Source organism: Sabethes cyaneus, chromosome 3 (genome assembly GCF_943734655.1).
Source record: "Sabethes cyaneus chromosome 3, idSabCyanKW18_F2, whole genome shotgun sequence".
Taxonomy (NCBI): domain Eukaryota; kingdom Metazoa; phylum Arthropoda; class Insecta; order Diptera; family Culicidae; genus Sabethes; species Sabethes cyaneus.
In genome coordinates, this window is record NC_071355.1 from 112,320,499 (window position 1) to 112,342,175 (window position 21,677).

Sequence of the window (21,677 nt, forward strand, 5' to 3'; positions counted from 1 at the left end):
GCGTTCATCGACTGATACTCCGCAAGTTTTCGAGCAAAAGATTCAGAAGGTTTCATCGAGATTCAAGCGCACTTGTTTTCGACGAACCGAAAATGAGTTACCTGTCACTTCTTTAGTCAGATTCTTTAGAGGGGACAGAAAAGAAAACGAAAGTGCCGAAACTCATTCTGCTGGATATTGTTGTGCATAAGTCATGTTTTTCCTGGAGACCTTGCTGATCGGATAAAATGGCGGATGGTGGTACCTAAAGAATCTGACTAAAGAAGTGACAGGTAACTCATTTTCGGTTCGTCGAAACCAAGTGCGCATGAATCTCGACGAAACCTTCTGAATCTTTTGCTCGAAAACTTGCAGAGTATCAGTCGATGAACGCGACTGAAAATAATGACTGCAAGCAAACGGCAACAAATATCATCGTATCATCACGAAATCGATCCGTGCTGCCTAACGAAAACACCAGGCAATCAAATTTGTATCGTACGGCTCATTAAAATCGCCTAAATGTTGAACTCGAAAAAAATATTGTTCGAACTTTTCCTAGCAACTTTGAACAGAGTCACGCACAACAATCATCGTTGAGCAAATCAGGTTTAATGATGACAGGAGGCCGCGAGTGATTGAGCTCCAATGTCTTTTCTTTAGTCAGATTCTTTAGTCACTACAGTTGCTACAACAATGTTTGAAGACAATCAAAGTTGTCTGAGCTTTGTACAGGTAGAGCGAACAAGTAAGCGGTCAAAGAACATAGACACGAAACAACATTTCATCAAGAATCTCTGCGATAGTGGTATATTGAAGTTTATTTACTGCCCGTCGGAGCTTATGTTATGTTCGCAACACGGTCAACAGAAGGAGTGATGTGGATGGCCTGAACCACACATATGCAGGAATATTAGCCTCGATAAAACACAAACATCCAGCATATATAGTTTCCCTCCCACCCTTGTTCTCAGTTAGAATACTATAGTAGGTGGAAAGCCAGAGTGCAAGAAAATAATGTGTAGAATTGCTTCTAATTATGAAAATAATTCAAACGTTCAACAGGTTTTTATCAACAAATAATGACATTAACCTTTCCTTAAATATATACCTCTTGTAGACGACAGATATGCAACAAAAACCAACAGAAGACATTCAATTCCTTAACACTAAAGACAAACGACAAAGAACGGACAACGTTGTATGTACAATCTAAAATAACAATTTACATCTAACTAACAAGAAACATTGTAGCAATCCTTAAAAAAGGCTTAAATACAAAGCCGAAACGTCGGAAAGAATTAAAAAAAACTGTTCTAATTTCCATTTTTATATATAAGAAAATTCTGCAAAATATATCAAAAATTAATTTAGTGTTCTTCGATTTATGTTAAAATTGTGAAATAGTCTAAAGTTTTTAGCATTTCGACACATTGTTCATTCTAAGTTTTAGCCATTCGTTATTCCGCCTATCGAACATTCTGCCTTTTGTCCATTCAGCCTTAGGTGTTACTCAGTTTTCAGCCTTATGATTTTCAGCCTTTCGTTGCCATAAAAATGGCCATAAAATGGATGAAATTTGTAAACATAATTTTTTTGAAAAAATCTCGTGTTTTTAGTCTTAACTTTGAAATGCGGTCAAGCACATATATTAATATTTTTTGAAACGGTAGCTCTACAATTGATGAAGGGATGCTTGGGGAAAGTATTTTTTGAATGGAGGTGAAAGAGTGGAAGGATGAGGGGGGGGGGTAATTGGTTATTGGTAGCTACGCTTAACAAGTTGTCGTGACTTCTACCTTTTGTCTAATGCTGGGAGGTGTATGGGGCGAACCAAGCTATAATCTGAGATTATAACCGGATTCGAACCCACAACACCCGCCAGGGTATATGGCCCGCTGGTATCCATGTACCTTTGAACCACAGGCGCTGGACAAAAAGAGACTGCACAACCCCTCTTATTAAGTTAGCGACATGGGTTGGGTTATTTTTAGACACAAATTGTGCCTCTTCCTTCGTCTAATGTAGAACCACCGACCGAGAAGTTTAATCTAACTTTGTTTTTACTGATGGGACGACGGCACTACCCTAGTAACAATTTTAAGTTTTATTACGTTTCACTTAAAGAATCTGACTAAAGAAGTGACAGGTAACTCATTTTCGGTTCGTCGAAACCAAGTGCGCATGAATCTCGACGAAACCTTCTGAATCTTTTGCTCGAAAACTTGCAGAGTATCAGTCGATGAACGCGACTGAAAATAATGACTGCAAGCAAACGGCAACAAATATCATCGTATCATCACGAAATCGATCCGTGCTGCCTAACGAAAACACCAGGCAATCAAATTTGTATCGTACGGCTCATTAAAATCGCCTAAATGTTGAACTCGAAAAAAATATTGTTCGAACTTTTCCTAGCAACTTTGAACAGAGTCACGCACAACAATCATCGTTGAGCAAATCAGGTTTAATGATGACAGGAGGCCGCGAGTGATTGAGCTCCAATGTCTTTTCTTTAGTCAGATTCTTTAGTTTCACTAGTGGTTTTCATGACCAATTCCACAAAACATCTAATAAAACTATGAGCTCCACCAGAACTTTCTGATGACCGCTATAAAACTGCCTTCCAACCAAGTGGCCCACTCTTCAGAAGGTTTTCATAACCTCTATAAGAATCAGGTCAAAAGCTGAAGTGGTCTTATCACGCTCTGCTGAAAGCAGCAATAATACCGATTATGCTTTTCGCTGCTTGACAGCTACCGCCATAATTCAATAAAACTTTTTGCTACGAAGCTATAAAGCATACAGCTGGCTGAAAAGCTAAATCAGTCCACGTCTGCCAGTTTTGTTTACTTGAAAATATATCCGTGAGCAGAAAAGTTAACATTTTACTGTCAGATCATCCTGATCGATTTGTTTTACAGAGACAAAAATATGCTTAAATATCGATCAGTTTTCACATACAAGCTTTAAATGACAAAAAATAATGAACTCAGTGTGTTCATGAAAAAAAAGTTTGCAGTTATAGAATGTTTTGAACAATCTTATTTTCATTGCCGTAGGACTACGTCTCACCGTACGTTACCAAAAACTTATTTGCACCGGACGGATGGCTCTTGGCGGACTTTTCAAACATAAATTGGTTGCAATCGTTGATTAAAAGTATTTAGTCAATTTCTAACGCATTCACATTAAATTTTTTCGTATTAAAAAAGGGCTTCGATTTTGGCACGATTTCTATTTTGGCAACATAGGCGACGCACATTTGCTGCCAAATTCGAAATCCTACTGTACTAGAATATGGCAATATGGACCAGCATAAAAAATGGTTTTGGTGTTGAATTGTAATATTCTTCAAAATAGCCGCAATAAATCTAATTGGTCATGGTGTTACCGTTTCAATAGCTCTATATGACAGATTTATTGCAGTTTGACAAGCAACCGTGATAAGTTCAATTTCGATTGGTGCGCCATATTGTATTGCCATACGTATGGTAAGTTTGTAAGAGACGTGGTGCAGCCAACAAGTTTTAACTTGGTAATATAAGCACCCACAATAAATTTGCTTTATTAACAGTTTTATTATGGTTTTCTAGCTAGCTACAAGTGTGTTTGGACTCGTATCCTCTCGGTGTTGCGCAATACCACAATAAAACCAGAAGTAATGATTGATACCGCAATAAAGCTTTATAAAATTCAAGTAAAACCAAGTGAATATAGAATTGTTACTTGGGTATGCAGACACTTGCGACTTACAAGATACTGCGGACGAAGAGGCGAATCAGCCTCAGGCTGAAAACCTCTCTAATATAGAATAAAAACCAGAGGGGTTGTGTACAAGACACGACCGCATATATAGGTGACGCAGGACTACGTAAGTCTCTTTGTAGCAATAGTAGACAGCATGTATTCATGCTTGTAATCATTCGATTCTTCATGTATACATGCTTTATGCAACATGTATACATGCTACATGCGTTGTAAGTAACATTTATCAAAGTAGTAACATTGCATACGTTCAATTCTCAACAGATTGTGCATTTGAAAACAATTTAACAAAATCAAGAACACAAACTATTGCTTTCCTGCTACCTTACTGAAATTGAAGATTGTTTTTATTTCCCATGGTTGCCCACGTTGAAGGGATTTTACCAATTCAATCTTATTTTATTAACAGCACATCTTTTCACTACACTTCTAATGAAACGGTAAGCATGCGTATTCATACAGAGCCGTATTATAACCGAACATTACAGCTGTAGCACTTTTTCCAACACAGATATCAAATTCGCCGAGGTTTAATCATCTCGCAGTAAAGAATTTGCGGTCTGTTGGGACAACGAACTTGTGTAATTTTTAACACACACCCCTAACACAGATATCAAATTGGACTAGGTTTAATCGTATTCGTAAGAAAACTGTTGGCACGAGGGGACTTTGCCACTCTTTCTGGCGTACTTCCCAAGCAAGGACATCAAAATGGTCTAGGTTTAACTGCGGTGTTAAAAAATCTTGTTGAAATGAGGAAACTTTGTCACTTGTCTTGGCTTACTTCCCAAGCACATATATGAAATTGGAATAGGTTTAGATCATCGTAAAGAATCTTCCAACCAATCCCAAAGCGAGAATTCTGGTAAAACATAGGTTCGTTATTTTCAATTTTTCAATAGTTCAACATCAAGAATCCATACTTTTCTTCATTTGGGTCAATTCTTAGAAGATTTTCCGATCGATTGGTGTAAGAATATTGAAAATCGATCGGAAAACCGCTATGCTATTAGCGCTCAAAACGTAGTCCTACGTCAAAAAAAAGGTACTGCGTGTGACGCTGTTCGTCTGTCAGCGTGTTAGCTGCGATTCTCAACGCGAGTTTTCGGGGAGAGGCTCCGACTCCGTTCCTATGAAATATACCAAACCTCGTGTTTTTAGTCTTGACCTTGAAATGCAGTCAAGCATATGTATTAATATTTTTTGAAACTGCAGTTCTACAATTGATGAAGCTATTAACACAGGGCACAACACTTATCGTTTTTACAAACATAAAAAATATATAACTCTCTCTGCAACGCAATCAGCTGGGGATTACCCCGTCGATGGGCTAGTTGCCCGAAACCGGTCGGTAAAAGGTAAATATATTTTTAATATATAGTTTTAATAGTGTCGTCAGTTCTTACGTTAGTTCAAAAAGTGAAGTTAAAAGCTTATAATTGATGAAGGGACGGTAGGGGAAAGTAATGAAGATTTTTTGAATGGAGGGGAAAGAGTGGAAAGGTGGGGGCGGGGCGGGGTTGTTAAGCGTAGCTACCTAGCAATAACTCTCCCCCCCCCTCCACCTCACCTTTCCACTCTTTCCCCTCAATTCAAACAATTCTTCATTATTTTCCCCTTATGTCCCTTCATCAATTGTAGAACTACCGTTTCAAAGTATATTAATACATATGTTTGAACGTATTTCAAGGTGAAGACTAAAAACACGAGGTTTGGTCTATTTCATAGGAACGGAGCCTTTCCCCGAAAACCCGCGCTGAGAATCCCGGCTAACACGCTAACAGACGAATAGTGTCACACGCAGTACCTTGTAAGTCGCAAGGGCCTGCATAGTGTCGTTGTCCCGCCAATAAAAACAAAGTTAGATTAAACTTATTGGTCGGTGGTTCTACAGTAAATGAAGGAAGAGGCACAATTTGTGTCTAAAAATAACCCAACCTATGTCGCTAGCTTAATTAGGAAGGTTGTGCAGTCTCCTTTTGTCCAACGCCTCTGTGGTTCAAAGGTACATGGGTACCAGCGAGTCATATGTTCTGGCGGGTGTTGTGGGTTCGAATCCGGTTATAATCTCAGATTATAGCTTGGTTCGACCCATGCACCTCCCAGCATTGAACAAAAAGTATGAGTCACACTCACAAGGACAAGTTGTTAAGCGTAGCTACCAATAACCCCCCCCCCTCACCTTTCCACTCTTTCCCCTTCATTCAAAAAATTCTTCATTACTTTCCTCTGCCGTCCAAAAAATATTAAAAAAATTTAATTTATTTAAAATCCATAATTTTTAGCGGCAAAATGTTATGAGAAATCGGAGTGATAATTTATTTAATGTTTTATTTCTAACAAGAGCGTCCTATTTTTATTCAACACTAATACATTATTCTGTTTAATCACAATCTAACAACTTATGTGAATTTGTTAATGAAAAAAATGGTTTTATAGCTCTGAGAAATGACTAGCTGCTTATGCCGCAGATCTCTCTAACTATTCGAATAGAATGTACCAGGGAACAATTAAGTTAACAGTTTTCTGTTTTCTTTTAGGTATGGACTTGAGATTGGTATATAGAAGTAATAAAATATACAAGTTTCGAGATACCTGGCATTTGCGCTAAAGGCGCGATGTATAATTAGCTTTCTATTCAGTTATAAAATGCAGGCAATTTATTATCATCTCCGCTTTGATGTTCTTATGCTACAATTCTTATATTAATTTACCATTAACAGCATTTACTTTTTTTCTTTATATTGCCTCCTTTACGCAAATGAACAGTATCATTACATTGATCCGATTGAACCTGCAAAATAAAGTTTTTGAATATGGAAGTTAGATATACGAACTCAATCTACTTGTTTCTGTGTTAGTTTTTTGTGCCTCAATACTTGTTCGGTTATAGCTAAAAACATTTCCTCTACGTTTATATTGTCTTTGGCTGATGTTTCAAATAATTGGATGTCCATCTGATTGGCAAATCGCTCAGCGTCCTCGGTAATTACAACTTTTCGGTTGGGATCATCATTTTTGTTTCCGACTGCAAATTTAAATCATCAATAAATAACAGTTTATGTTATTTAAAACTCATGTAAGGAAAACTCGTGACAAGATTCTATAGGTTCTTGTTAATAAGAAAATTACGTTTACGTCATTTTAGTTAAAAAAATATGTAAAGCCATTAAAAAGTATATTGCTTAAATTAATATACAGCCTGAATTCGTTAATTGGGTCACGGCAGCACTCCAGCTGATTCGCTAATTGGGCTAACTGACAGTAATTAGAAACTTCTAAGCTCAAAAATTAAATAAAATTTTCGCACTCAGGTAGGATCATTAACTAACGAGCCCTCAATCGGCGAATCATTGCTGGATTTAAGGTCGTCATCGATTCTGCAAATTTCAAAAGCAGTTTTTGTTTGAAACAAAAGTTTATGGAAATAGATTCGCTGTGTTCAGATTGGCAAGAAGAATGCAGTGAATACATTTCTATAAACAAAACCCCGCTTTTAGGCCAAAAACTGCTTCCGAAATTGGGCTCTCCCACGAAAAGTTAATGACTGCTTGTTCGCCTCTGAACGATCTTCTGGCTGTGGACTGTATGGTAGCGGCAGCGAAAGCCAAAGCAAAAGTCTCGGTGAGAAAATTGAGGATCAAACACCGGCTGCTATGTTAACAAACTTTGTTTTGTTCTTCTTCTCTTCGTATAATCACTACTGCTGCGATGTGAACGGCTGTCGGCTGGACGAGTCAAAATGGAATGAGTGATTTTCCCTGGGTGGGCTGCTTTTATAGCTGCGGGATGATGACAGTCACCCTTATTCTGCGCGGCGAGTGACGTGACTAATTTGGAGTCACCGCGAAAGAGGTGACATTTGTCACCTAGGTGACTCGCTTTCTCACCTAGGTGACATGGTTTATCACTTAGGTGACAGGGGTTTGTTACCTAGGTGACACGGTTGTCGCCTAGGTAATAGGGCTTAATTCGATTCGCCGTGGCGAGTCATGGCGAGTGACAATTGTCTTATTGAGTCACGTGACTCGCAGAATAAGGGTGAGTGTGTGTTGCGCGATGCTAACAATGTGTTGCGCGATGCCAGCAGTGTATGCTGCTTGGTGCGCGTTTTACCTTCGGATGGAGACGGAACATCCTCCTCCGGTTGAAGAATCCGCGGTTCTCTGGACATCGCTGGATTTTTCAATTAATGTGTAGCCTTCGATAGGCAGGATGGAGCGTCGGACGACGTGACCCTTGTTTAATCCAGAAGGGGCCGGCGTAATCCACACCGGTAATTTAATTTAATTTTATTTCCTGGTCTTCGATAATATCGTGCAGATAGTTCTTAATGTAAACTTATTCTATTTTTAAAAGTTGTTCTAGATACATTAAACTCCTAACAGTCAGGTACAATATTAAATTCGCGGGAACACACATCAATCGGGTTATTTGGGCGAAAAAATGGCGTAATGACGAATGGGGGCGATGGTATCACTCTCGACGCTGGCAGGTTTCCCATTAGTTGATTGGTTGTCGTTGGGTTGGTTCGGAAGCATTTAACGCATCGACGGGTGATGAAACGGATGATGGATCGACCTTTCGGGTGCCAGTATCTTTGGCGAATAGCATTCAGCAGACCTGTTTGCCCGACGTGAAGAAGTTCGATGTGCATCTGCTGGATGAATCGATGAATCACCGGATCCTTATCCGGTAAGATAATTTGATGGCGACTGTCAAAAGGTAGTAGAGATCGGTCAAGTCGGCCACCAACACGGAGCAAACCGTTGGTGTATCGGACGGACTAACGCGCAATAGAGTGCTTTAAAACAATGCGGATCATTGAAATCTCGTCTAATTTTGGCGATAAATCCCAGCTGACGGGTTGCTTTTGAAATTATCATCGCACGATGCTGATCAAACGCCATTTTCGGGTCTAATGTGACACCAAGATCGTTAACGCAATCGACCCTTTTTAATATCTGATCATTTATTCTATAATCGAATACGGTCGGCGATTTAATACGATGGAATGTCATTACCTCACATTTTGCAGTGCTGATAGTCAAGTAGTTTGATTTACACCAGTTCATAAAAGTGTCCAAAAGTGTCTGAAGACGACGACAATCCTCGATGCAACGAATCGTCAAGTAAATTTTAAGATCATCAGCATATACCAGTCTGCACCCAGTTCCTAGAGCAGAGGTAGCGTCGTTGAAGAATATAATAAACAAAAGTGGACCCAAGTTACTGCCTTGAGGTACACCAGATTTATTTGTAGACGGCGACGAAAACTTAGACTCAAGTTTCACTTGCAGGACTCTATTGCACAAATATGAGCGTAGCCAGGTGACAAACTGTTGCGTAGCACCCAGACGTAAGACTTAGTCAAGCAGAATTTGATGATTAATGCGGTTGGAGGCCGCTTTTAAGTCAGTATAAATCACATCCATTTGTGCCTTTCGTTCCATTTCGATAATACAATTAGAAGTGAAATCTAGAAAATTTGTAGTCACGGAGCGACCAGCAATGAAACCGTGTTGGTCCGAGGAAATGTAGTGCCCGGTTATTTTGAATTATTTTGAACAATCTCGAGGCAGCAGGCAAATTTGTAATACCACGGTAGTTTCTGACACTTCGGCAATCCCCATTCTTAAAGACCGGAAACATATAAGAATGCTTCCAAATCTCAGGAAATTTGCCTTGCGCAAAAGTTTTGTTGAAAATACAACAAAGCGGTACAGCTAAGGTTTCGGCGCAACGGCAAAAGACAACGGCAGGAATTCCATCAGGACCAGCACAGTGCGATGTTTTCAGTTTCTTGGTGGCAGCGGTTATCATATCCGGAGAAATCTCAAAGATATCGAAATCGATGTAATCGGCTGGGACCTGCAACGTAGCATAATCAGCAGCACTTGATGGTCCAGGATCGCAAGCAAAAACAGACGAGAAAAACGTTGCAAATAGTTTACATGAATCAGATGCAGTGAATGATTCGGTGTCGTCGAAGGAAACTTCAGAAGGGACCGAGGAACATTTTCGTTTCGAGTTTACAAACGTCCAAAACTTTTTCGGGTTTCTACGTAGGTCTGTTTGAATACCTAAGACGTACGATTTGTAAAGGTTTTTCAACCGCCTATAATCTTCACTGGCCCGTTTAAAGTCGTGTTTTGTTTGAATAGTACGCCACCGACTACGCCACATCGTGTACAAGATGCTCAGTTGTAAGATTAGGCGGGTGATATATGGGAAGCAACCAATACTACAACTCTTAAAAATGATCTCAAATTTACAAATGTTGACCAATTTGGCTGAAATTTTGACCAAAGTCTTAGAATTGAATATAAAACAAGTGATGTTGAACTTAGGAATGTGGGTCATTTTTAAGGTCACTTTAAGAACCCCTAAAGTGAGAAAAATTTCATTTTTGCCTTTCTACTATATAAATATATAGTATAAAGGTATAGAAATCACTCGGAAAACCGGAAATGGAAAGAAGGTTCTGCGGGCCGAATGTCATATATCATTCGACTCAGTTTCGAAAACTGAGCATTTTCTGTGTGTGTGTATGTGTGTATGTGTGTGTGTGTGTGTGTGTGTGTGTGTGTGTGTGTGTGTGTGTGTGTGTGTGTGTGTGTGTGTGTGTGTGTGTGTGTGTGTGTGTGTATGTGTGTGTATGTGTGTGTGTATGTGACGCTTTTAATCTCACTCACTTTTCTCGGAGATGACTGAACCGATTTTAATGTTCTTAGTGTCAAATGAAAGGTCTAGATGTCCCATTGGTCGCTATTGAATTTCATAGTGATCGGACTTTTAGTTCAAAAGTTATGTATAAAAATACGAAAAATATGGGACTTCATTATCTCATAGGTCCCTTAGCCGATTTGAACAAAATTGATTGCATATGAAAGAGGAGCCTTGCAAACCCTTAACTTCCAAATTTCATGATGATTGGACTTGTAGTTTGAAAGTTACATAAAGAAATGTAAAAAAATAGTATTTAAAACATATTTTTGTAACATATAAGCATTAATTCAATGAAAAACATCACACATTTTATTATAATTTGAAAATTACTGCTGAGATCTATCAAACGAAACCGAGTTATTTAAAATCGGACGCTTCATTCAAAAGTTATTCAAACTTTAACACTTAGGCACCGTATATTGAACCGTTAAAACGTGTGAAATCAAATCATATCAATCAAATGTTGGTTGTATTCAATGTGTGTGATGTATGTATGTGTGTAGGTATGTATGTATGTATGTATGTATGTATGTGTGTATGTATGTAAGTGATTACTATTTGCAATTTTTAAATTTGCATTGAAATTCAAGAAAAGTGAGAAACAGGTCAATTGTCTGAAGTTTTTGAAGTCTCTTAGTGGAATACGAACTCTGAAATTAAAGAAAAGAAAAAACTTTTACCGACTAAATTCGACTATTTAATATTTATTCGCGACAGATACGTATACGCTTTGAAATAAGACACTGATGAAGCCTGCACGTCGTAGGCGAACTACGTATCTGTTGCAAATAAATATTAAGTAGCGGGATTCAATTGAAAAGTTTTGCCTTTCTACTATATAAATATATAGTATAAAGGTATAGAAATCACTTGAAAAACCGGAAATGGAAAGAAGGTCTTGCGGGCCGAATGTCATATACCATTCGACTCTGTTTCGAAAACTGAGCATTTTCTGTGTGGGTGTATGTATGTGTGTGTGTGTGTGTGTGTGTGTGTGTGTGTGTGTGTGTGTGTGTGTGTGTGTGTGTGTGTGTGTGTGTGTGTGTGTGTGTGTGTGTGTGTGTGTGTGTGTGTGTGTGTGTGTGTGTATGTAACGCTTTCAATCTCACTCACTTTTCTCGGAGATGGCTGGACCGATTTTAATGTTCTTAGTGTCAAATGAAAGGTCTAGGTGTCCCATAGGTTGCTATTGAATTTCATACTGATCGGACTTTTAGTTCAAAAGTTATGTATAAAAATACGAAAAATATGGGACTTCATTATCTCACAGGTCCCTTAACCGATTTGAACAAAATTGATTGCATATGAAAGAGGAGTCTTGCAAACCCTTAACTTCCAAATTTCATGACGATTGGACTTGTAGTTTGAAAGTTACATAAAGAAATGTGAAAAAATAGTATTTAAAACATATTTTTGAAACATATAAACATTAATTCAATGAAAAACATCACACATTTTATTATTATTTGAAAATTACTGCTGAAATCTTTCAAACGAAACCGAGTTATTTAAAATCGGACGGTTCATTCAAAAGTTATTCAAACTTTAACACTTAAGCACCGTATATTAAACCGTTAAAACGTGTGAAATCAAAACATATCAATCAAATGTTGATTGTATTCAATGTATGTATGTATGTATTCAATGTATGTATGTATGTATGTATTCAATGTATGTATGTATGTATGTATGTATGTAGGTATGTATGTATGTATGTATGTATGTATGTATGTAGGTATGTATGTATGTATGTATGTATGTATGTATGTATGTATGTATGTATGTATGTATGTATGTATGTATGTATGTATGTATGTATGTATGTATGTATGTATGTATGTATGTATGTATGTATGTATGTATGTATGTATGTATGTATGTATGTATGTATGTATGTATGTATGTATGTATGTATGTATGTATGTATGTATGTATGTATGTATGTATGTATGTATGTATGTATGTATGTATGTATGTATGTATGTATGTATGTATGTATGTATGTATGTATGTATGTATGTATGTATGTATGTATGTATGTATGTATGTATGTATGTATGTATGTATGTATGTATGTATGTATGTATGTATGTATGTATGTATGTATGTATGTATGTATGTATGTATGTATGTATGTATGTATGTATGTATATATGTATGTATGTATGTATGTATGTATGTATGTACGTGTGTGTGTGATGACAGTTTGCAATTTTTAAATTTGCATTGAAATTCAAGAAAAGTGAGAAACATGTCAATTGTCTGAAGTTTTTGAAGCCTCTTAGTGGAATACGAACTCTGTAATTAAAGAAAAGAAAAAACTTTTACCGACTACATTCCACTATTTAATATTCATTCGCGACAGATACGTACACGCTTTGAAATAAGACACTGATGAAGCTTGCACGTCGTAGGCGAACTACGTATCTGTTCCAAATAAATATTAAATAGTGGGATTCAATCGGAAAGTTTTTTCTTTCTTTGCAAAGAAAAGCAGGTAATTTAAGCATGTAGGTATAGTGGTGTATAGGATTAAAGTGTGTTGATTTTACCAAATAAATTTATACAAATTTCAAACAAATTTTGCGCATCAATAGATGCTCTTTTCAATCATTAGATATTAGAGCTTAGAAATGTTATATGAAAAATAGGAAGTAAACGGTGCACGGTAGTAATTTTGTAAGATTTGTTTTCGTTAGTGACATTTTAAAGGACAGATGTCTTATGTCATGTATCATGTTTTAATAAATAAATCCAAAATGACAAGCGCTGGAAATCATGTCGATCATACTTTTCATTCTCAAGCATGTTTATGGCGCAGCTTTTGCACTATTTTTCGACCTCATCTAGTTTTCCTAACTAGTTTCCCTCTAACATTGTAAAAACGATGCGATCAAGCTAATGACTATCTTTTTATGAAATCAAAACTTGAGCTTCTTTTGAATGTACAAAAGAAGCTCAAGTTTTGATTTTTATGCAAAAATAATTATCTGAAGGAGCACCAGCTAAGAAATTTCTCTTTTTCATATCTAATGCTCTATTCAGTTATTTTTTCTAATTCAGATATGTTGCAAAATTGAAGCCAAGCAAACTAATAGTAAAATTTTCAGATTAATCATTTTGTTGTAGATATCCTTTTTCTTCAAAAGCGAGGTATAATAATAATTTTTCTGAACTCTTGTTTTTCAAAGATGCTAACTTTTGAACGCATGGTATTAATATCAAAATATCAAAACATCTGCTATGAACACATATTTCATATTGTCAATTCAAAACAAAACAGTCTAAGTTAGTTAGATACTGATGAAGGTCACACGTCGAGACCGAAATACGTATTTATCAATAAAACACAGTAGTAGAAATAAAGGATATAAATAACTTTTTATTTTACTTCTTTTTTATCAATTCAAAACAAGTTTCGTATGTTGCTCTGAAACCCGAAAGTTAAGGCCGCCTGTAGACCCGTTAGAGGGTTAATTTCTAATTTTCTATATATATTCATTCAAGTCTGCAAAAATTATCTTTTGTGTTAACATTATTTTTCTATAAATCACGTAAATATTATAAAACTAAATAAGATGTTCATCAAATAACGCTTACAAGTATTTACGCACCGAACGAAAGAAAATATAATTATTCTACGCAATACGTTGTGAATTTTACTGGCAAATAAGGATTTCGAGGAATACGGAACGGATATTTAAGAAAATAGTCAAGTTAATTATAGATGTTTCTGAGAAATTAAATAATGATTATTGTGGCAGTAGAAAGGCTAGGTCACGCCGCTAGGTGGATTAATTCGGGTTTTTTCTTTTCTTTGATTTCAGATTTCAATTGTCATTTTCTTCACTTGATGTTACTCACAATTGTACAAGAAAAGCAAAAAGCGAAGAAAAGCAGTTAATTTAAGCATGTAGGTCTATCGGGTGTATAGGATTAAAAATACTAGTGAGCTGATTTTTCCAAACAAAATTATACAAATTTCAAACAAATTTTGCGCATCAATAGAAGCTTTTTTCTATCAATAGATACTAGAGCTTAGGCATGTTATATGAAAAATAGGAAGTAAACGTTGCACGGTAATAATTTTATAAGATTTGTTTTCGTTAGTGACATTTTCAAGGATAGATGCCTTATGTCATGTATCATGTTTTAATAAATAAATAAAAAATGACAAGCACTTGAAATCATATCGATCATATTTCCCATCCATTCTCAAGCATGTTTATGGCGCAGCTTTTGCACTATTTTTTTATCTCATCTTGTTTCCCTGTCCCTCTTATGGGATACATTGTAAAAACGATGCGACCAAGCTAATGATTATCTTTTCATAAAAGTACATTCAAAAGAAGCCTAAGTTTTGATTTTCATGCAAAAATAATTATTTGAAAGAGCGCCAGCTAAGAAAAATTCCAATTTCTCTTTTCATATCTAATGCTCTATTCAGTTATTTTTTCTATATTGCAAAATTGAAGCCAAGCAAACTAATAGTAAAATTTTGAGATTAATCATTTTGTTGTAGATATCCTTTTTCTTCAAAAGCGAAGTATAATGATAATTTTTCTGAACTTTTGTTTTTCAAAGATGCTAACTTTTGAACGCATGGTATTAATATCAAAATATCAAAAAATCTGCTAAGAACACATATTTCATATTATCAATTCGAAACATGTTTCGTATGTGGCTCTGAAGCCCGAAAGTTAAGGCCGTCTGTAAACCCGTTAGAGGGTTAATTTCTAATTTTCTATATATATTCATTCAAGTCTGCAAAAATTATATTTTTTTTATAAATCACGTAAAAATTATAAAACTAAATAAGGTGTTCATCAAGTAACATAAATGACGCTTGCAACAATTTACGCACCCAAGGAAAGAAAATATAATTATTCTACGTATTGGACGTTGTGAATTTTACTGGCAAATAAGGATTTTGAGGAATACAGAACGGATATTTAAAAATAGAGTCAAGTTAATTATAGATGCTCCTGAGAAACTAAATAATGATTATTGTGGCAGTAGAAAGGCTAGATCACGCCGCTGGGTGGATTAATTCGGGTTTTTTAATTAAATTTCATATTTAATTGAAAAAATCTCGTCTAACTTTTGTAGAACCATAGTGAATGTGTATATATCCAGGAAGCTTGCCCTCTAAGCTTTCCAAAAATGTATAAAAAACCTAAAATTGCTTAGCAAATTATTGAGTTATTTATGATAGTATGTGTACACCTAGCCAAAAACCGTTTTTTTGCAATAACTTGAAATTTTGGGGGTGTTAGGATGATGTCATATGTGTTTTCATGATGTACTAGGTGCGACTAACAACGTACACTAGGTCACTTGCAAAGTATATTTAAAAAAAAAAATTTTTATCGCACCGTGTACTCAAATAATGCTCGACACTCGTTTAGTTCACTTTGAATAGCTTAATAAACGATTGGGAAAAGCGGATCACCAACTTTTGGTTTAAAACAAACGCTTTTACAACGCAAATTTCGCCACGATATAGGAGCAATAAAAACGGTGTACCGTGAGAGCACCTAATTCCGATCACCTAAGGCATGATTCATCTTTGAGTTCCTACTGAAAAGTATAGCTTTGATATTTATTAACACAGTATGTGTCTTTAGCAAGTATTTTCAATTATGTTTCATGGAAAAAGACTAAAATGAATAAATTATTTACCGAAAGTTAAAAAAATGCATCATAGTATGATGCATCAGTGCATCTAATTCCGATCATCAATTATAAGGGGTGATTCTAATTCCGATCACAGGTGTATCTAATTCCGATCACGTCATGATGAGCTGTTAAAGCAAAAAACTTTTGTCAACTCGTACCAAATGGATCTAAAATGTATTGCTTTTATGTAGTTTGACGACAATCCACCTACCAGTCATCTTCTGCTTGCGTTAATGATCATTATTATCATTAGCTTAATATTCATAAAATTTGTGTACTTAAAAGCTCGACAAGCGGATTATAAAACTTTCCTCTTCTTTTATCTTTGTTCAACTGTTACAATTACAATAAAATTGGCTCACTTCGACGTTTTCATAAAGCTTTGATCATAAATAATAGTAAAAATAAAATCAGAAAGGTTGTGTTCCAGACATGACCGCGTAGTTGGCGTAGAACTACGTGAGGCTGGTTTTCGCGAAGAAACCTCGAATATTAAAGAAAACTTTTTACACCATATTGGAATATGTTGGATATTATTGCAATATTTTCAAAACTTTCTCCAGGAATTTGTAATGGCGCGTTGAAATATTCCTTATTGTACTTAAAACGTGTGTTGTGCCTCGTTCATACTTCAAATAATTCTTCTTGAAGAAAAATGCATGTATCCCTTACAATTGAACAATTTTTTTTCGATTCCACCGGAACCGTAAAGAAGATTCCTTCTTTACGACACTGTACGCTTTGAAAACTTCATCACATACTTTTTGGATTTTTTCGACGGAGTTTCCTTGCGTATTTTTCCACAAAGAAAACAATTCGCGTTTGTCCATTCCTTTAAAAGTACCCCCAATATTATTTTTTAATAAAAAGGTTTTATAGCGTCGTTTTCTAACTTACCTGCGATATTTATAACGGTAGTTTTTTTTGCAATAGATGGAGGGGACGGTAGAAGAAAGTAATGAAACAAACGTGTTTATAGTGTCTCCAGAACGAAAAAACAGGTAAGGGATGGCCCTTGAAGCAGCGCGTACGGGCCCATGGAACAAAACGAGCTATAATGGGAGTCAATTATAACAGAATTCGAACCCAACTTTTCCCCAGGCCCTGCGGATCGTAGATATTGGTGAACCGTTGGACCACAGCGGGCTGAATATGGAAAAATACTCACTTTTCAAATGCGTTTTTCTCAGAACAGGAGAAGGGTGGAAAAATGTCATTACATGAATTTTGTAGATCCAGGTACGTACTTTTAGACCATTCATTCCGTTTTCGAAAATATGTGCCAACGGAAGTGTGGGACGGCGTGGAAAACTATAATATTTTGAATCGAAAACTTCTATATCTCCCTTCAGACAATAGATAGCAACTATCTAGAAGTTTTAAAAAATGCATTATTTTACGCTCTAAAACTCATCCGAACATAGTTTTCAAATTGGGTTTCAAATAAAAAAGTTAGAGCAAAAAAACAGCTTTTTCAAGATCCACCCTGACCTAATCTAGAAAATTCATTGTATAGCCATACACAGATGAGATACAAATTTGATTTTTTCAGCAAAGTTTCTGCAAAATAAATTATTTACAACTTTGTAGTAGAAAGTATTGCTCTATATCGCAAGATAAAAAAGTTAAAATTTTTATAACGAGTAAAAGTGAACCACCCTAATAACTAATTATACCAAAAGATAGGTCTTTTTTCTAAACAAAATCTTCTGAATACATGAAATATGTAGAGCCAATGGTTTTCGAGATATTGATTTTTGTCTGGAATTTTTGCTTTTTCGACCATAGTGTGTAGCACCTAGGCTATGCTGTGCTCTGTAGTAAATAAAAAACACGCAAGTTTATTTTGCTTCTTTGTCTCGAATCAGCAGCAGCCACAAGCTTGGCGTCTGTATTGATCAGCACGCAGGGACCTGATAAGGTTACACAAAAAGGAACAGTGCGCTGTCCTAAGCATAATTTTTCTAGCCATCATTTTGCAATTTTCATCGGTCCTGGTCAATAACGGATTAGCAGCACACGGGCGGAATCCTATGCTTGTGCCTAAGCTTATGCTTGCTTATGCTAATCAGCCCCAGCCACAAGCTTGGTGTGTGTAATGGTCGTCCGTGTCTGGGAAGCAAGACTATCATACGGAAGATGTATGGAGAATTTTTAGTTTGAAAGCTTTCGTTAATTTTCACTATTTAGCGATTGGCAAACAATCTTTTCAAGAAAGCCATACAATTGCTGCATCGTTTATGATCAAAATCCGTTTTAAATTGGAAGAGCTATTAGCGTTCAAAATCTTTCATACTTTCGTGACGGTGGCTTTACTCCAAATTTTGGTTGACACCCTGCCGTAAGACGTAGTCCTACGTCAAAAAATTTCGATAATACTACCATGTTATCATGTTGTAATCAATCCTAAAATCCAAATAATAACTTCGTTAGCTTGCATTTTGCCAGTTTATAACTTTGATTAGAATTAGAATTAGGAATTAGAAGCAGAAAAAGGTAATATGGTAATATGTTTTCACGCTGCTATGATCTTAGCAAATTTGATCGTGCGCTTAGCACTTCGGCTAAGAAAATACGTTTTGATGGAGCTTTTTGCTTCTGCCAGTCGAATTTAATTTATTTTGAAGTACATGGTGCCCCAAAGGCAGTCAATTTTCAACAACTGACAGATAAACATATAGCACAATAACTAAGCATGCTCATTTACTACAGATTTTGGCTCAATTTTCTAAAAATTGACCATTTAAGTTGAGTGATCGGAATTATGTGCGGTTATGGTATACACGATCCGATTTAACGAAACAATTTTCACTCACTCACGCAAGAGGAGAAAATAAAAATGATTGACACAGTCAACTCCAGAATCCATCAGCGTCAACTTGGGAGCAGGCAAAGCTGCTGGATTATCCTAAAGGTTTAGTGGCGTGAGTTATCAAAAACTTTTTAACAAAATATGTTCGAAAATTCTCACGACTACCCGCAAAGTGCAAACCAAACGTCGGTGTAAAACCCTTGATCGTCAATTGCGGGTAAAGCTCATTCGGTAAGTCAAGACTAATCCCAATATCTCAGACTCATTTGGAGAAAAAACTGAATGTTGGCTGCTATACTGTGCAGCGAATTTGGAAGACTACAGGTGTTACCGAGTAAATGGCCAGAATTCGGGCATGTAAGTTGTACGGAAGTGAAAGTTATGCGAAAGTCGATTACAACTAATTATCGTGGGTCAAGTTTTTCAAGGCTCCTATTCGCGGGATGGTTCCTAACGGAGGCAAGTTTGTTTTAGCGGATAAGTTCGTGAAAAAATGAATGATTTGGCTAGGGGTCAGATTCTGTGGCAAGAAACCTTCCTAGAAAACCAAAGGGAGAGCCTCTACAAACAGATTCCACCCTTCAGTAAGACTTATTATAGTCAATTACGTTTTGACAAGTTCTGTATAGCTTGCCGCCATTGTAACAAGGACATGCTACAATGATACAGACTTGCGTCGAACACGACACGGCATTTCGTGCTCGAGCTGGAAGGTCGAAATACGGCATGGTGAGGAAGGTAGTAGCTCTGCAGTTTGGGTGGGTCTTCAGATTCCATGATTTCCCGGCAGTGACCGAGAACCTCGTACTCCCGGATGAAATCCACATACTGAATTCGAAGTTCTGGATTGCGGACGAGTCATTTCTCCAACATCAGAAAACGCTTCAGGACCAGAGCGCGACAATCGTACAGGAGGGGAAGATCACTGTTAAACTGGAGCTGGACTATGAATCTTCCAGATTCATCCCGCTGCACAGTGGCGCTCCTCCATACAAAGCTTGGCCAAAAGTCAAAAGTTACTTCAAATCGGCTGAATATAACATCTTTAACTAATTTTGGGTCACTGATTTCAAATTTGGGATCAGAAATCGAAAAAAACTGATCGCTCATTAGGGTGGTTCACAAAATGTAAAAAATATAGTTTCGTTTTTTACTTGTTTTATTGTGGTTTTTGTTTTTGAGATGGCAAATTGTATTGTATTGTAATTGTATTTACTGTTTAAAACATAAAAAACTTGTATCATAATGCATTAGGGTGGTTCACAAACCATAAAAAAAATTAATACAAAAAAAACTTTAGTAAATTGCGATATCCACTAAGCTCGTTCAAACTATAGAATTAGCTCTTCGAAGCGTCATTGTAAGGTATCTTAACCATATAAAAATAAATTCAAATCGGTTCAGTAATTCAACAGTTGCGAATTTTTAAAGAAAGAAAATTGGTCAAAAATGATGATTTTTGGCATCACCCTAACTCAGAAAAAGACACCCTAAGCACCAAGTAAAAAGTCAGGGGTCTAAAACTTTCTGAAAAGAAACAACTACACAAAATTTGAACACCCCTGAGCATTTCTAATTAGGACTTTCGTGGAATTCTACTATGGAAGAGAAAATCATTCCTACAAGTAAGAAGAAGAAATTGCTTCTAATATAATCGCCAAAAAGTCGATATTACTTCCTTAGCGCAGCAAAGCGCAGAAAGCCACCTAGATTTCCAAAAAGTAGAGAAAATGTCCTATAAGATGCATTTAACGTAATCGTTTTCTGACGTTTCCCGCCATACTTTCTTGATCGCTGAATATTGGTATTGAGTTTCCCATACATTTTGTATGGAAGAACAAAATATCATTCTTCAACATGTTCAACTTCAGACATTTGTCAAAAATTCATTTTAACTTCAAACTGGCTAGAATTTTCAGGTTAACCTCCCAAAGTATTCCAGAAAATGATAAAAATATAATAATGGAAAAATCTTGAAATTGGATTTTTGACTTTTGGCCAGCTTTGCGCCATAGTGCGCTGGTAGGTGGATAAGATGGGCTTCGCATGCTATCTCTTCAGTCGCCAGGTTGGGGACGTCTGATACTTCCTCGATTTGCCAAAACTGGTGCATGTTCCGTTCGATGTCTGCAACCGATGCGTGGACGTACTTGAGAGGAACGTTGGATACATGTAGTGGTTCTACGATGACGTCAGCTACTAACCACCCAAACTGTGTGTCACGCAGCTGTGGTAATCCATCTGCTAGGCTGATTTGACCTGGCTTCAATAAGTCGAAGAATAATTCCCCACCAATCAGCAAGTCCACTTTGTCGGGTATGTGGAACTTGGCAGGGGCGGACTGGGAGCCAAAAGGCCCAGCGGGCCTTTGAGATTAGGGGCCCCAGTTTGCAATATTCTCATGAGAATAGAAAATGAACACAAAAACGACATCTACTCAAAAGACATCAGCGTTACAAGGACAGTAAATCGAATGAATATGGGCTCTATTTTGTAAGTCATGTCGTGCAACTCACCTCGACTCAGGCAGTTTCGAGTGTCGAGTACCGGGAGAACGGGCAGCATAGCGGCTCGATGCTCGAAACAAAACAAACTCAGTCGTTATTAGGACCGAGTTACCAGCTTTTAGCGTGTGCGTCATATTAGCGGTTCACGGTACTTTAGTTTGGATGCATTTTTGTTCAGCCCAATCTTCGCTACTTTGAGTTTT

The 21,677-nt window shown here is 36.7% G+C and overlaps 1 protein-coding gene across 1 annotated transcript in view; it reads right to left on the minus strand.

Annotated features, from left to right (window-relative positions):
• Positions 1 to 6,080: 6,080 nt before the first annotated feature.
• Positions 6,081 to 21,677, minus strand: part of LOC128744772 (ras-related protein Rab-35) — a 208,689-nt gene continuing 193,092 nt past the window's right edge. The window contains exons 4-5 of the mRNA XM_053842001.1: positions 6,594 to 6,775; positions 6,081 to 6,541 (exon numbers count right to left, since the gene is read on the minus strand). Coding sequence (XP_053697976.1) covers positions 6,464 to 6,541; positions 6,594 to 6,775 — 260 coding nt within the window. The 3' untranslated portion in view covers positions 6,081 to 6,463. The remainder of the gene's footprint in view (positions 6,542 to 6,593; positions 6,776 to 21,677) is intronic.